This window comes from Oncorhynchus gorbuscha, linkage group LG16 (genome assembly GCF_021184085.1).
Source record: "Oncorhynchus gorbuscha isolate QuinsamMale2020 ecotype Even-year linkage group LG16, OgorEven_v1.0, whole genome shotgun sequence".
Classification (NCBI taxonomy): domain Eukaryota; kingdom Metazoa; phylum Chordata; class Actinopteri; order Salmoniformes; family Salmonidae; genus Oncorhynchus; species Oncorhynchus gorbuscha.
Window position 1 is genome coordinate 82,162,198 of NC_060188.1, and position 14,651 is coordinate 82,176,848.

The window sequence follows — 14,651 nt, forward strand, 5'->3', positions numbered from 1 at the left end:
CAACAGACCTTATTTTGATTGCACTTTTGGCCATGTATGTTAAAAAAACAGACACAATAGTACTGTTGTGTTTAGCCCAACATGCTTCCCTATGAATAAAGACCATATCTAAAGCAACAATTGAACAATGCACTGGATTTGAATGAGTATCACATTGTTATAGTTAGCCCATATTATGTAATAAGAATTACTGTAGCTGGTGTAGTTGTAATTGAAAAATGTCCTTGAATGTGTTTGCTATTACACACCTGTATGCCCCTTGTTAGATTTAGCTTTCACAATCATGTCCTGTCATTGTTTATACTGTGTACTTGCAATAAAATAAAATAAACATTCTTGGCTCTTTGAATTCAACAGATCACGTTATTTCTGATTAATATACACCATTATCTTTGAAATCCTTATTCAGAATACATATTTGATGATCCGCTTACATTGTGCGAAATAAAGGTGGTGTGGAAACAACTATCTGAATGGCTTCTACAGTGGATGTATACAAACTCTTCATAAGGAAGTTATTGGTTTTGATAGTTCAAGACTTACCCACACTACAGCCTTTATTGAACATGGGAACCAAAATGATTTTGAAGTTAGTACAATGTGAGGGACATAAGCAATGCTTTCATCTGTATTTAAAAAAAATGTGCAAGTAAAATCTTAAATGCTTTAACAAAAATCTAGGATAAACAAAAATTGCAATTTCCTAATTTCATATCCTTCATTAAAACATACATTCGTAACAAAGACTTGACATTATACAGATAATATTTTCTCAGAAAATAAGCCTGAACTGTCTCTCAGACATAGATCTTGAACTTGTTTACATGTGCAGAACTAATTCAATCTCATTCATAGAGTTACATTGCAGAGAGCGACAATGAAAGAAAAAGTAATAAGAATTATTTTTCATTGAAGCGTTACAGGCCTTTTTTCTGGCTGTTGATTGGTAACCAGTGGATTCACCGCATTCCGGCTGCGCTGTGATTGGACGGTGGGATGTCCTGATCCGACACAAACGAGGTGTTAGCAGTGGTCTCCATGACAACAGGCGACAGTATGTGACGACAGACAGGGCAAGTCCCAGACTAGAGAGAGAAGATACCATAACAGTCAGTATAAACATTTCTATATCATCACTCAAAATACATTGACACAGACCAGGAGCTAGACTGAATATAGGCTGATGCAACCACCCTCATCACTTAAAGCACATTTAAATTACATGATTATGTGCAGTACAGGCCATGTACATAAAGGCTTTAGGAAGGAGAGTCTGAATGGCCTTCACAATAAGTTATTATCCACACACAGAGGCCCTCAGTCAGTCACACATACCTTTTGGAGCCAGAGAGTCACACAGATCTTGTGGAACATGTGGTGGCACGGCAGCTGGGTTGCAATCTCGTCTTTGACGTACTCACCACAGCAGATGGCACAGCAATGTTCCTGACCTAGAAAGAGAAAGGAAAAAGGCGAGAGAGAGAATGACAAGGATAAAGAGAGGCCCACAAGAAGAACTAATCATAAGTGTCCGAGAGTGGCGTTGGGCCATTTGTCACTACATGTTCTGCAGCCCCGGCCTCATCCACTCTGTTCTGTATTCACAGCCCGACACGTTTACATTCCATCAGGCTCCATTCACTCGATCCACAAGCACACAGATGGAACCGCTCGCTCAGACACGGCATGACAAATGGCGGCTATCTCGACACCTGCTTACCACAATTTATTCCCGGGGACACATGGCGTGTCAAACTTGACGAGACACCGGACACATTTACATTATGTGCCCATCGTTCATACAATGCATTGCTTTACGCACGGCGAGTTATTTCTTATCGTGACACCACATGGCCTTAATCAACATTGGATCAGTAACTGCAGAATATTTCCATATGGAATGCATCGATGTGTTGAGACAAACAGCCTGCAGATGTCTTTATGATCCATTTCATGCAGACTAATGAGCACAGTGCTCTGAGTCTATATATTAGCAGCTGGTTTCCTTCAGTGTCAGTCTGGACTGGATTGCCAGTCTGGACTGGATTGGTCCAGCCGGTCCAGCCGGCTAATAGTAAGAATTAGTGCAAGACTGAGGGTGGGGATTTACAGAGTGGACAGTCCCGCTAATTATATGTCTTTTGATCCTGATACAAAAGGCACTCCATGTTGGTATTAACCACTGCATTAGCTAGGCCATTTACACTAGCTAGCACATGTCAACATTAAAATAACTAATCTTACTCCTTCCACCACTGGAAATATGGGTTTTCTTGATCTTTTTCAAAGAGCATTGTGAATTATGACATTGATGGAATCCTTGAAGGTATTGCACATTTAGCAGTATTTCACCTCTTACACCCAGAATGACGGAGTCTCTTGTTGCCAACGCTAAAATGGGAAATTGCACACAGCCAATTCAAAGGAAGCAGAGGGAAGGGCTAATCTGTTTGGTCCTACAACTGTGGTCTTCTAGCAATGTGAACTTACCAGTGGGGTCCTCCAATATGGGGATCTGAGGCAGACACTCTATAATCTGTTCTGTAGCCGGAGGATGGGCCTGCTCCACATCAATGGCCAGGGACTCCAGGTGGGCTAGAGCTGCCTGTGAACCACAACAACATCAGGTGCCAACGTCCCTATGTATTTACATGGATGCGTACAATGTAATTAAAGTGTAGGTAGGTAAACATTGTTAAGACAGCAACAAGTTATTAGTAGTATGTACGGGATATGCATGGTATACGTCGTCCAACGAAATGCTCACTTGCAGGTTCCTTCTGGACAATATATTCTAGCATAAGTATTATACAGGAAGGCACAATTTATAGTACAATATTTACACGAGCAATATAATAAAGTCTGGTAGCAGCAGTCGTGATGTGTGCTAAGATGGGGAGAATCAGAGCAGGTGGTCAGTCCAGTTCATGTGTTCAGCAGTCACATGGCTTATAGATAGAAACAGTTTTTGAGCCCATTGGTATCAGGCCTTATGCTCCGATACAGTCTGCCCGACGGTAAAGGAGTGAACAAGCTCATGGCTGGGGTGTGCGAGGTCCTTGATGCTGTGTGCTTTCCTCAGCCACTGTTTCGAGTAGATGTCCTGGATGGGTGGGAGCATGGTCCCAGTGATGTATTAGGAAGTCTTCACCCTCCGCTGGAGTGCCTTGCGGTCGTGGATGGAGCAATTCCTGTACCAAGCAATAATGCGACCGGTCAGGATGCTCTCGATGGTGCAGCGGTAGTATTTGGAAAGGACCGCCTTAGGAAGTAGAGACACTGTTGTTGGTCCATGACAAGTCCTTGTGATGTGGACGCCGAGGGATTTAAAACTTGTATCTCTCTACTACAGCCCCATTGATGTGGATTGGGAAATGTTCCATCTGTTTCCTTAAGTCAACAATAAATTATTTTGTTTTGCTGACGTTGAGGGAGAGGTTGTTCTCATAACTCCACAATGCCAGTTCACTTACCAACTCCCTATAGGCTGACTCATTGGTTGGTTATCAGGCCTACAACCGTGGTGTCGTCAGCAAACGTGATAGAGTTGGTGAGGGGCAAAGTTCATGCAGTCGTAGGTAAACGGAGTGCAGCAGAGGGCTGAGGAGGAGTTGTTGCCAATTCTCACAGACTGTGGTCTGTCCATCAGGAAGTCCAGGATCCAGTTGCAAAGTGTAGTGTCGAGACCCAGGGCTCCGAGTTTGGTGTTCGAGCTTGGAGGGAACAATAGTGTCGAATGCTGAACTATTGTCAATAAAACAGCACTCATGTAGTTGTTCCTTTCCTCTAGAATGTGTTACTGCCATCTTCCGTGGATCTGTGGGAGCAGTAGGAAAATTGGAGTGGGTCCAGTGTGCCTGGCATGCTGGCTTTGATGTGGGCCATGACCAGCCTCTTGAAGCACTTCATGATGACAGAGTTTAGGGTGACGGGGTGTTTTTCTTTGGCACTGGGACGATGGTCTCCTTAAAGCAGGTGGACACTACAGCCTAGGCCAGGGACAGGTTGAAGATGTCCGAAAAGATGCCCGCCAGCTGGTCAGCACACACTCAGAAGATGCAGCCAAAGATGCCTGAGCCGGCGGCTGTGATTCTTCACACTTGAGTTTCTCACGTCAGCCTTGGAGAGTAGAAGCACCTGGTCACCCAGAGCAGCGAGAATCTTCCTGGATGGCTCTGTATCGTCTGCCTCGAAGCAAGCATATAGAATGTGTTAAGTGCATTGGGGAGGGAGGTGTCAGTGGGTACCGCACAGCTGGATTTACCTTTGTAGTCTTTGATAGTCTGTAGTCCTTGCCACATGCGATGTGAGTGATTGGACGTACATCAACTCAAGATTGAGTCTGTCTTTTTGCCTTCCTAAGTCGGAGTTAGTTCTGCTGACATTGAATGCTGCAGTACAGGCTCTCAGCATTGTACGGATATCTCCGTTCAACCAGGGTTTTTGGTTTGAGTATGTCCGGATTGTTAGTGTGGGTACATCATCAACACACTTCCTAATAAAGCCTATGACTGACAATGTGTATTCCTCAATGTTGATGGATGAGTCCTGGGTTGACGAATCTTTGAACATATTCCATTCAGTATTCTCTAAACAATCCTGCAGCATTGAGTCTGCCTCCTCTGTCCAGCACCTCACTATTATCTGTGTTGGTGGCTCCCTCGAGTTGCTGCTTGTAGGCGGGGAGTAGGAACCGAGAGACGTGATTTGATTGGCCGAAGTGGGGCGGTGGAAGGCTTTGTACGCATCGCGGATGTTTGTGTATACATGGTCAAGCACAGCGGATCCTCTTGTGGGGAAGGATACAGGTTGGTAATATTTTGGGAAAATTTGCTTTAGGCGGGCTAGGTTCAAGTCACCCAAGTCTTGCTGGTTAATGATCTTGTACAGTTCGCCGAGTGCCACCTTGGTGTTTGCTTGTGGCGATATGTACACAGCTGTGATACCACACGTGAATTCCCTCTGCATATAGTGGGAGGGGGCGGTAGTTTAGCATCATAAACTCCAGGTCAGATGAGCAGGAGCTCAATGTGTCAACATAGGATGGCACAATCTTGAAAAGCACACTTGAAGCAAAAACATTTAGAGATGGACTGGTGAACAAATATGATCCTAAGACCTTTCTGTCTGCACTTATGTGTCATGTGGACTTGATTAGAGTGACTCGTGTCATAGTAAGAGTCTAGGGTTTTAGCCTCACCTCCATAGCTTGGGCCAGACGCTCTTCAAGAGCCATGTATGTGAGGAGCTGAGGATCCACATAGGAGATAGCCTGGGCCATCCCAAAGCCCTCTCCAAAGTCATCTAGCAACCTAAGATGAAGCAAAAATATATATATTTTTCAGATAATGTTATTCCTGGTCAGGAAACCTCCTGGCCCTGCATACATCTACCACGTTGCAAACTCATCAAAGTACATTACAGGAGTAATTAGTCAAACATTCTACACACCTCCAGAAAATTATCACAAAATCACAATAGTAATCTATCTATCTCTCACAATTTGGAGTTAAAACTCCAAATTTTTCCCCACCTCCACTCAGCGTCCAGGTCCTCGCTCAAGCTGGAGTCATCCTCCAGGTTGTTGTTCCCATCCAGGATGAAGAGGCCTGGGTGGACAAAGTGACTCATGCCATCTGGGTCTTCGTCACTACTGCTGCCCGTCTCCTCGTTGTACATCAACCACGGTATCTCTCCCTCCTCCAGAGGGGTCGGCTCCCTGCACAGCGCGTACACACACACACACACACACACACACACACACACACACACACACACACACACACACACACACACACACACACACACACACAGGTTGATTTCATTGGGCACCAGACTGAAGAAAACTGACAAACAGGGAGAGACTTGTCCAATAAGAAACAATCATTTCCATTTTGTGCCCTAAATGGACATGACCAACTTTTCATCTTGCAAATGAGAATCAAAAATAGTATTCACTGGAAATGTAGGCTATGCAGACAGCTATTTATTTCTGTGTATTGTTAGATATTACTGCACTCCTGGAGTTAAGAACAAGCATTTCGCTACACCCGCAATAACATCTCCTAAATATGTATGCGGCCAATAACATTTGATTTGATCAAATGATATACATGTACAGTAGTTGGCATATCTTAGCTAGTTAATCATCAAATCATTATCCGTGGAAATGATTCAGCCTACCTCAACTGATTTAATGTATTAATGTAAGACCTTGCTTGGAGACTGTGCTGCTGTGCCACTTAATCGTTATTCCAGCCCACACCTTGGTTCCACATCACAGCATTAACACATGGAGGTGTCTGAGGGTTGGCTGTGCTTACCAATGACATTATACACTATAGAATATATAGTATACATTAGATATACATAGTTAAATGCACTGGTCCCCAGTCCCAATGTCAATACTTCCCCATTTAACGACTCATATCTGCACTACTCTAGATTAGTACATGCATTTAGGCCACTCCCAAGCCATTGATAGCATTTATCATAAGTGACCGTATAACACTGTATTATGTTGCAGTTATCAGGAGTGACCTGTATTTTGCTGCTTACTCAGGGGGCAGGCTGAGCTCGGGGACATCCTCAAGACTGCTGCTGTGCAGTTCGTCCAGGCGGGCAGCGTCACCCAGCTCTCCTGACTGGAGCCACGCTCCTTCTCCAGGCCAGAGTCCGACGTCCACAAGGCTGACCACTCCCCCTCACTGCACTCTGAGCTACAGACACACAACACACACATGCGTCAGTCCACCTTGTAAGCACCCCCACCTAATCTGCTTAGCAGAGAGGTCTCAGCAGTAAAAACACAAGCGCTTCGCTAGCAACCTCCGTTTCCTCAACCCTCATTTGACACTATCAGGACAACAGACAGCTTCGTGTTCACACTTTCACAGAAAGGCAACAATAGGATTGTGAGTTGCAAAGTCAATGATCATCAGAGACCTAGAAAATGCCTTGTCTAACATTTATGTATAATTCCAAAAGCAGATAAACTATAGTGGAATGTTAAACTGATATTTTCCTATCACAGAAATCTGACACTTATGATTAGATCCCACTGACCATTATATATAAAATATATATACACACATACACTAATATACACACACACGGTCTTGTACTATTTTACTACAATCTAAAAGCAATAAAAGGGTGATGTAAAAATGACAATATAAAGGTATATTAAACCTTTCCTCAGCCTTCATGAAAGGAACACCCGTCTCATTGGAGTCCTCCAGCTCTTCCCAGATGTCCTTTTCATCATCAGAAATACATTTGCTACCTGCTTCTCCATATTCACCCCTCCTCTCGATAGGGCTAAGCCTGTATGAATCAGTCGGAGGGTAATCAAAGAGAAACTCCTGGTTTGGCCTTTCCGTTTGTGTCAGGAAGAATGGCGGTGCGGACACACACTTGGTCTTGCTGGCCTGTTTGGCTGAGCCACAGTGTGCCTCCTCGCCATGAGAACTCTTCCACTTCTCCAGGTGTGTTTCACTAGTCTGCTTACGAATTTTGGGCCTAACCACCATCTCTGACTGGGTCCCCCTCTGGTCGTCGTTCCCCAACTCAGCAGGACCTTTGGGGCCAACAGTTGCTAGGTTCTCTGGTGTTCGGAACTCAGTGCTGATTTCCAGGTGATCTGTTCTGTTGTGTTCTGATATATTCCACTCAAGAGGGATTTCTTCTGTGTTAGAATCTGATCTAGGATCTGTTCTAGAATCTTTCACTGACTCAGTGTCTCTGAGGGAACAGTCTGTCGTCCCTTCACTAGATTGTGTGTACAAATACGAGTGCAAACTGCTGAGATAGTCAAACTCTTTACCCAGCTCGAAGATCATGTCATCCAGTCTTTTCTGGAGACCGTGAGACGCGTCGGAACCCTGTCCCCCCTCCTCCTCGCCGCCACTACTGTCCGGCTCGTAAGCATCAATATTTACAATGCTCAATATGCTGGAATTAGAAGGGTTGCTGTCCTCGTCCTCGGGGATAGGCCATGCACTAGCTTCTGCACTTTTCTTCGAGACACCATTTTGGTCCTGGTCTGAGGCTACAGGTTGGTCACTCTTTTTGTAGGGGATGGAGTGGGCTTCCGATGACTGCCTAGAAGTTGACTGTTTCTTGTGGGGAGGATCTTTGCCAGATTTGATTTTCACCTCTGGGTGAACCGAATTCGATGAGACAGGAAAGATGGCGTGAAGCATCGAGGAGATGTTTCCTTTTGAAGCTAGAAAGGAGAAAGACATTTAGTTACAACTAAAACATCTATTACCATGACCTGCCAATACACAACTATTATACTTGCTAAATACTGACATAGCATGCAGCAGCTCCAGCCAGCCACCATTTATGGAGCAGATTGGGGTTTATAGGCTTAGCTGCTCACACTGAATTCCATGTCACAGGATAAATGGATCCAAACCTGCCCCGGTGCAGTGGGTGCAGCACTTACTCACATGCTGCTGCTCACTACAGGAGTTGCTTAGTGGTCTGCCATGATGTCAAAGAAATAATAAACATAACTTCAATTGATTTGTTGACCTTGATATCATGTAGAAATATAGGCCTGACTCAAATAGCCTACAAGCTTGTCCCTCAGCTATTCAATACACTGCAAATTGGACTTAGTCGTATTTATCTATTGCACCCTGAACGTACATATGGAATGCGCTCTACGGACACCGTCCATTTCCGTATCGGGCCAATCCTCCACGCTGGCTGGGTTCCTGTGCTTGGCAGAGGTTGGACGGAAGCTAACATATGCATGCCTCCTGCCGTATCGCCTTCCTGTGATTGTCTGATGTCCACCAGGTGGTTTGGGCCAGGCTGGCTTGCCAGCTTCCTGACCCATCACTACAGAGAGAAAATAACAACATTGCAACTTTTAATTTGGCACCTTGTGTTTCAAAGAGTGACTGATGGTCTACTTTCAGGTTCTATTAAACCTACTGGGTGATTCCATGCCAGCAAAGCCAAAAATATTTTTGGTACCTCAGATTATTTTGGCAATTCTCACATAGAGACTTAATTGAAAGGAAGAATGTTTAACATGCTTTCTACATTTGCATTGCAAACCATTTTTTTAGATCCTGATGAAAGTGACTTCAGCCCTAGAGTACAGTCGCTAAGTATTAACAACCCTTCCCTTTAATCACATTGTTATGTTACAGCCTTATTCAAAAAATGTATCCCCCCTTCAATCTTCACACAATACCCCATAATGACAAATGAAAATAAACAGAAACACCTTATTTACATAAGTATTCAGACCCTTTGCTATGAGAATCGAAATTGAGCTCAGGTGCATCCTGTTTCCATTGATCATCCCTGAGATGTTTCTAAAACTGATTGGAGTCCACCTGAGGTAAATTTAATTGATTGGACATGATTTGGAAAGGCACACACCTGTCTATATAAAAAGGTCCCACAGTTGACAGTGCATGTCAGAGCAAAAACCAAGCCATGAGGTCAAAGGAATTGTCCGTAGAGCTCCAAGACAGGAGGCACAGATCTGGGAAAGGGTACAAAAACATTTCTGAAGCATTGAAGGTTACCAAGAACACAGTGGCCTCCATCATTCTTAAATGGAAGAAGTTTGGAACCACCAACACTATTCCTAGAGCTGGCCACCTGGCCAAACTGAGTAACCGGGGGAGAAGGGCCTTGGTCAAGGAAGTGACCAGGTGCCCAATGGTCACTGACAGTAGTGATGCACCGATAACATTTTTGGCTGATACCGATATTTTCATTGCCAAAAAACCTGATACCGATATTCACATTTTTTGCGTCCTTTTAAGCACTCTTAGTAGTTAAATAGTTAAGACACACACGGACACAGAGGTCTAAGGCACTGCATCTCAGTGCAAGAGGCTTCTCTACAGTCCCTGGTTCGAATCCAGTCTGTATCACATCCGGCCGTGATTGGGAGTCCCATAGGGCGGCGGCGCACAATTGGCCCAGTGTTGTCTGGGTTTGGCCAGGGTAGGCAGTCATTGTAAATTTTAAAAAATTGTTCTTGACTTCCCTAGTTAAATAAACTGTTACACACAGAGAGAGAGATCAAAAAGTTGTTGGCATTCACGTATGCCCCCATTACCAGTAAAACATAATCAAAACCTATTTCTTTCACTTACTTGCTGTGCTGTTTCATTGTTCATTTGTTTAATTCTCAACCAGGATTTCATCATACATGTCAAGCAGTGACGTTCCAGCTGTCTGTCCGTGGCTTCTCTTCCTCGGTGTGCACTGTCAATGTGTCAGTTTCCATCTTGTCCAGCGGTATATGTAAACCCTGTTTCTTGTCTGCATCGAAGTAGTGGTTTGTGTACATAGAGTCGAGCATGGTGGCGACAGTAATGAGAGAATGCCACCGAACCGCTTGTTCACAGCCTGTGTCAGCAGTTTGTTGAGCAGGCGTTTCAATGACAGAGGGTATCACGTCTGCTGCAGGCTTATTTCGAGTCAGTTGTTCAAATGGAGCTAGTGTGTTCATGTTTCATACATGTACAGATACATCCTTGATGAAAACCTCCTCCAGAGAGATCAGAACCTCAGACTGAGGCGAATGTTCCCCTTCCAACAGGACGACACTAGGCACACAGCCTAGACAACGCAGGAGTGGCTTCGGGACAAGTCTCTGAATGTCCTTGAGTGGCCCAGCCAGAGCCAGAGCCTGAACTTGAGTTTGATCGAACATCTCTGGAGAGACCTGAAAATAGCTGTGCAGCGACACTCCCCATCCAACCTGACAGAGCTTGAGAGGATCTGCAGAGAAGAATGGGAGAAACTCCCCAAATACAGGTGTGCCAAGCTGATAGCGTCATACCCAAGAAGACTCAAGGCTGTAATCGCTGCCAAAGGTGCTTCAACAAATTACTGAGTAAAGGGTCTGAATACTTAAATGTGATCTCAGTTTTTAAAATGTCTAAAAACCTGTTTTTGCTTTGTCATTATAGGGTAGTGTTTGTACATTGATGAGGAGGAAAAACAACGTAATTAATTTTAGAGCAAGGCTGTAACATTACAAAACATTGAAAAAGTCAAGAGGCCTGAATACTTTCCGAATGCAATGTATACATGCCTCCTGTAAGACCCTATGATCTGTGAACTGTACATGATGCAGACATCTTGGTTCATAATATTTATAGTGTGCTCTAAAATATGGAGTATGTCTAAATTCTGAAATAGAATTTCACATGAAATGTATTCATTCAACATAAAAAATATATATGTTAATATCCAGGTTTTATCACAACCAGCAGTAATTGGGAGTCCCTTAGGGCGGTGCACAATTGGCCCAGCATCATCAGAGTTTGGCCGGTGTAGTCAGTCATTGTAAATAAGAATTTGTTCCTAACAGACTTGCCTAGTTAAATAAAACATCTCAAAAGTATCCTTTGTGATTTTGTTCATTTGAAGACATTGTTTGGAACAATATACTCTACAAGTACATCAGATTTCCAGTGGGCTCACTACTAATTCTGAAGATTTGATACATTTTATAAGCACCACCAACACAGTGAATTGGAAAAAGGATTCAAAGGGGACTCCCTCTGCTGGTAATTTGTTAAATGTTTAATCCTAAAAGAGGGATGTGATTGGTTAATGACCCCATTTCTATGTATAAAATGGGTCATATCATTAAGTGGCAGAGAGCTCACTCTGGAAATTTGACGTGTTTGAAGAGTATATTGTCACAGATATGTCTAACAAATAAGCTAAATCAAATGGGGTACTTTTGAGATAAATATGTATGTTGAATAAATAAGAAACATTCCGAATCTAGACGTAGTCCATATTGCCAAAATAGACCTATTTGTCTAAAAAGAGTTAGTGTGAGAATAACTGCTTTTTTTGTTTTGTTATAGCTTTGATCCAGATACAAGAAACACTGCTGCAAACCATAACATTAGTGGAGGCCATCTTTACACTTAAAAATAGTATGGAAAAGTTAGCAAATAAAAGCAAAACAACAAATAGGATTAACATAACATGAAAGCAAAGTAAACATTCATGGACTTGCTAAAACAATTGTTCAACTAGCTACAGATGTGACCAAAATTGACATGAAAGGGGAGAAGGTTTTATACTACCAAATTCAGTACGAACAGTTAAATAATCCCAACAAATGATAGGCCTATATGAAGTGATTTCAGTGCCAACAAAAATTGCATTTGAATTCCATATTTCTTTATTTGTATCAGGATATTGAATATTTTTGAATTTGTAATGCACAAATTGAATCAAACTTAAATTAAATTAATTTAAACTGAATTGAATAAATATTGCATTTCATTTTAAAATGCAATCCATTCAATATTGATATATTTGATTTCAATATGGTAGATGTTGCATTCAGCTTCTGTATCAAGTTTACAACTGATAAACTTGAAATTAACAAAAGTTTCATATATATATAAACATCTCAGATTAATTCATATTCAGTTTTAAAATGGAGCTAATAAAATTTAGATTCAAAACCAGAGACAACATCCTGGAGAACAGAGAATCAAACACTCACTGTGGTAAACAAACTTCTGGCCGTTTTTGAAGCCAATGTGGCATCTTGAATACTTAAGACTCTCTGGCGCATTGGCGTGCCTTATGTTCCCCTCTATGATGATCACAGGCTGAGTTAGAAGGCCCCCATAAGAATATAGTTGAAATGCCCTGTCATAACCCTTCTACTGATAGCCTTTCCACTCCCTATTTAATCTTGCTCTTGTGACGGTTTATTTATCCCAACCTGCTACGTGAATTATCCTAAACTGCTGCGTTAATTAGCCTAACCTGATACAAAAAGTCAAATCTGACAATAACTAGATCCCTTCTAGCCATGACCTCTTGGTGACTGACTTAATTCGAACCTGGTCTCCTGCATGTCACAAGACTGTAAAGGACACCAAATTAGGTGAGACAATTATTTTACAAGCTAGCTTGATAGCAAGCTAATAGCAAACAAACACTTTGTTACATTTAAGCAAACTAGACAGCAATGAAACGGAATAAGCAATAGCGTAGCTAACTACATAATTATTGAAACCGGCTTGCCATTGTTGTCTAGCTAGCTTGGTTGCAAAGTTGTTTTACTGACGTCATTCGCTAGCTAGATAAATTGCACAGCACCCAAGACAAATAGCTATAGTTCACGATAACAGAAGTCAATCTAGTCCGCTGGTTATGTGGCTGCGGGTTGACAGATTATTAGGGTGTATTTTCAGAAAATAAGATTCGTGTTTAGTACACGAAAAAACCATGGCCTTGGCCTAACGTTAGCAAGCTAACGGTATCGTGTTATGCTGGCTAGCTTGTCAAAAGAGCTTCTTCCTCGTCCAGTTAGCTAGCAATTTCCAAACGCCAAGGGACAAAACGGTCCACTTGTTATTAATCAAACATTACCGGTCCCAATATTGCTTGTTTCTTTTAACGTATAGCGACATCCATTATTCAAAGTGATCTCTGTATTACCTGTCCCCCAGGCTTTCTCTCCGTCCGAAACTGCGAAAAAAACAGTAAGCCAACGTCATAGGCAAATTTAGTGTCATATGATAGGATGTGTCCAATCAGTTGCCAAAACAGCACTGGCAATCGATAGCCTCTTAGGGATCCGCCCCCTTTTTTCAATTTTCGCCTAAAATGACATACCCAAACCTAACAGCCTGTAGCTCAGGACCTGAAGCAGGGATATGCATATTCTTGATACCATTTGAAAGGGAACACTTTGAGGTTTGTGGAAATGTGAAATGAATGTAGGGTAATATAACTCATTAGATCTTGTAAAATATAATACAAAGAAAAAAACATGTGCTTTTTTGCATTTTTTTGTACCATCATCTTTGAAATGCTAGAGAAAGGCCATAATGTATTTTTAATTTTATTTATTTACCTTTATTTAACCAGGTAGGCCAGTTGAGAACAAGTTTTCATTTACAACTGCAACCTGGCCAATATAAAGCAAAGCAACACAGAGTTACACATGGGATAAACAAACATACAGTCAATGACACAATAGAAAAATCTATGCATTGTGTGCAAATGAAGTAAGGAGGTAAGGCAATAAATAGGCCAGTAGTGGTGAAGTAATTACAATTGAGAAATTTACACTGGAGTGAAACATGTGCAGATGAGGATGTGCAAGTAGAAATACTGGTGTGCAAAAGAGCATAAAAACAAAAACAAATATTATTCGAGCCCAGGCGCAATTTAGATTTTGGCCACTAGATGTAACCAGTGTACGTGCAAAGTTTTAGACTGATCCAATGAACAATTGTATTTCTGTTTAACATTTTGTATCCAGACTGACCAAATGTGCCTAATTGGTTTATTAATACATGTTCAAGTTCATAACTGCGCACTCTCCTCAAACAATAGCATGGTATTCTTTCACTGTAATAGCTACTGCAAATTGGACAGTACAGTTAGATTATTATAGAGAATTTAAGCTTTCTGCCAACATCAGATTGTCACGCCCTGGTCGAAGTAATGTATGTTTGTCTACATTTATTTGGTCAGGCCAGGGTGTGACATGGGTTATTGTGGTGCGTTTTTGTCATGGGGTTTTTGTGGGGTGTCTAGCATAGTCTATGGCTGCTTGAGGCGGTTCTCAATCAGAGTCAGGTGATTATCGTTGTCTCTGATTGGGAACCATATTT

The 14,651-nt window shown here is 42.3% G+C and overlaps 1 protein-coding gene across 1 annotated transcript; it reads right to left on the minus strand.

Moving 5' to 3' along the window:
• Positions 1–522: 522 nt before the first annotated feature.
• Positions 523–13,447, minus strand: LOC123999412 (E3 ubiquitin-protein ligase Praja-2-like). Its single transcript, XM_046305188.1, is given in 10 exon segments — positions 523–1,085; positions 1,336–1,451; positions 2,491–2,605; positions 5,201–5,312; positions 5,534–5,719; positions 6,559–6,619; positions 6,622–6,719; positions 7,192–8,227; positions 8,659–8,853; positions 13,399–13,447. Coding segments are annotated over 9 exon segments (2,043 nt in total). The 5' UTR covers positions 8,852–8,853; positions 13,399–13,447; the 3' UTR covers positions 523–959.
• Between the last annotated feature and the right edge of the window lie 1,204 nt (positions 13,448–14,651).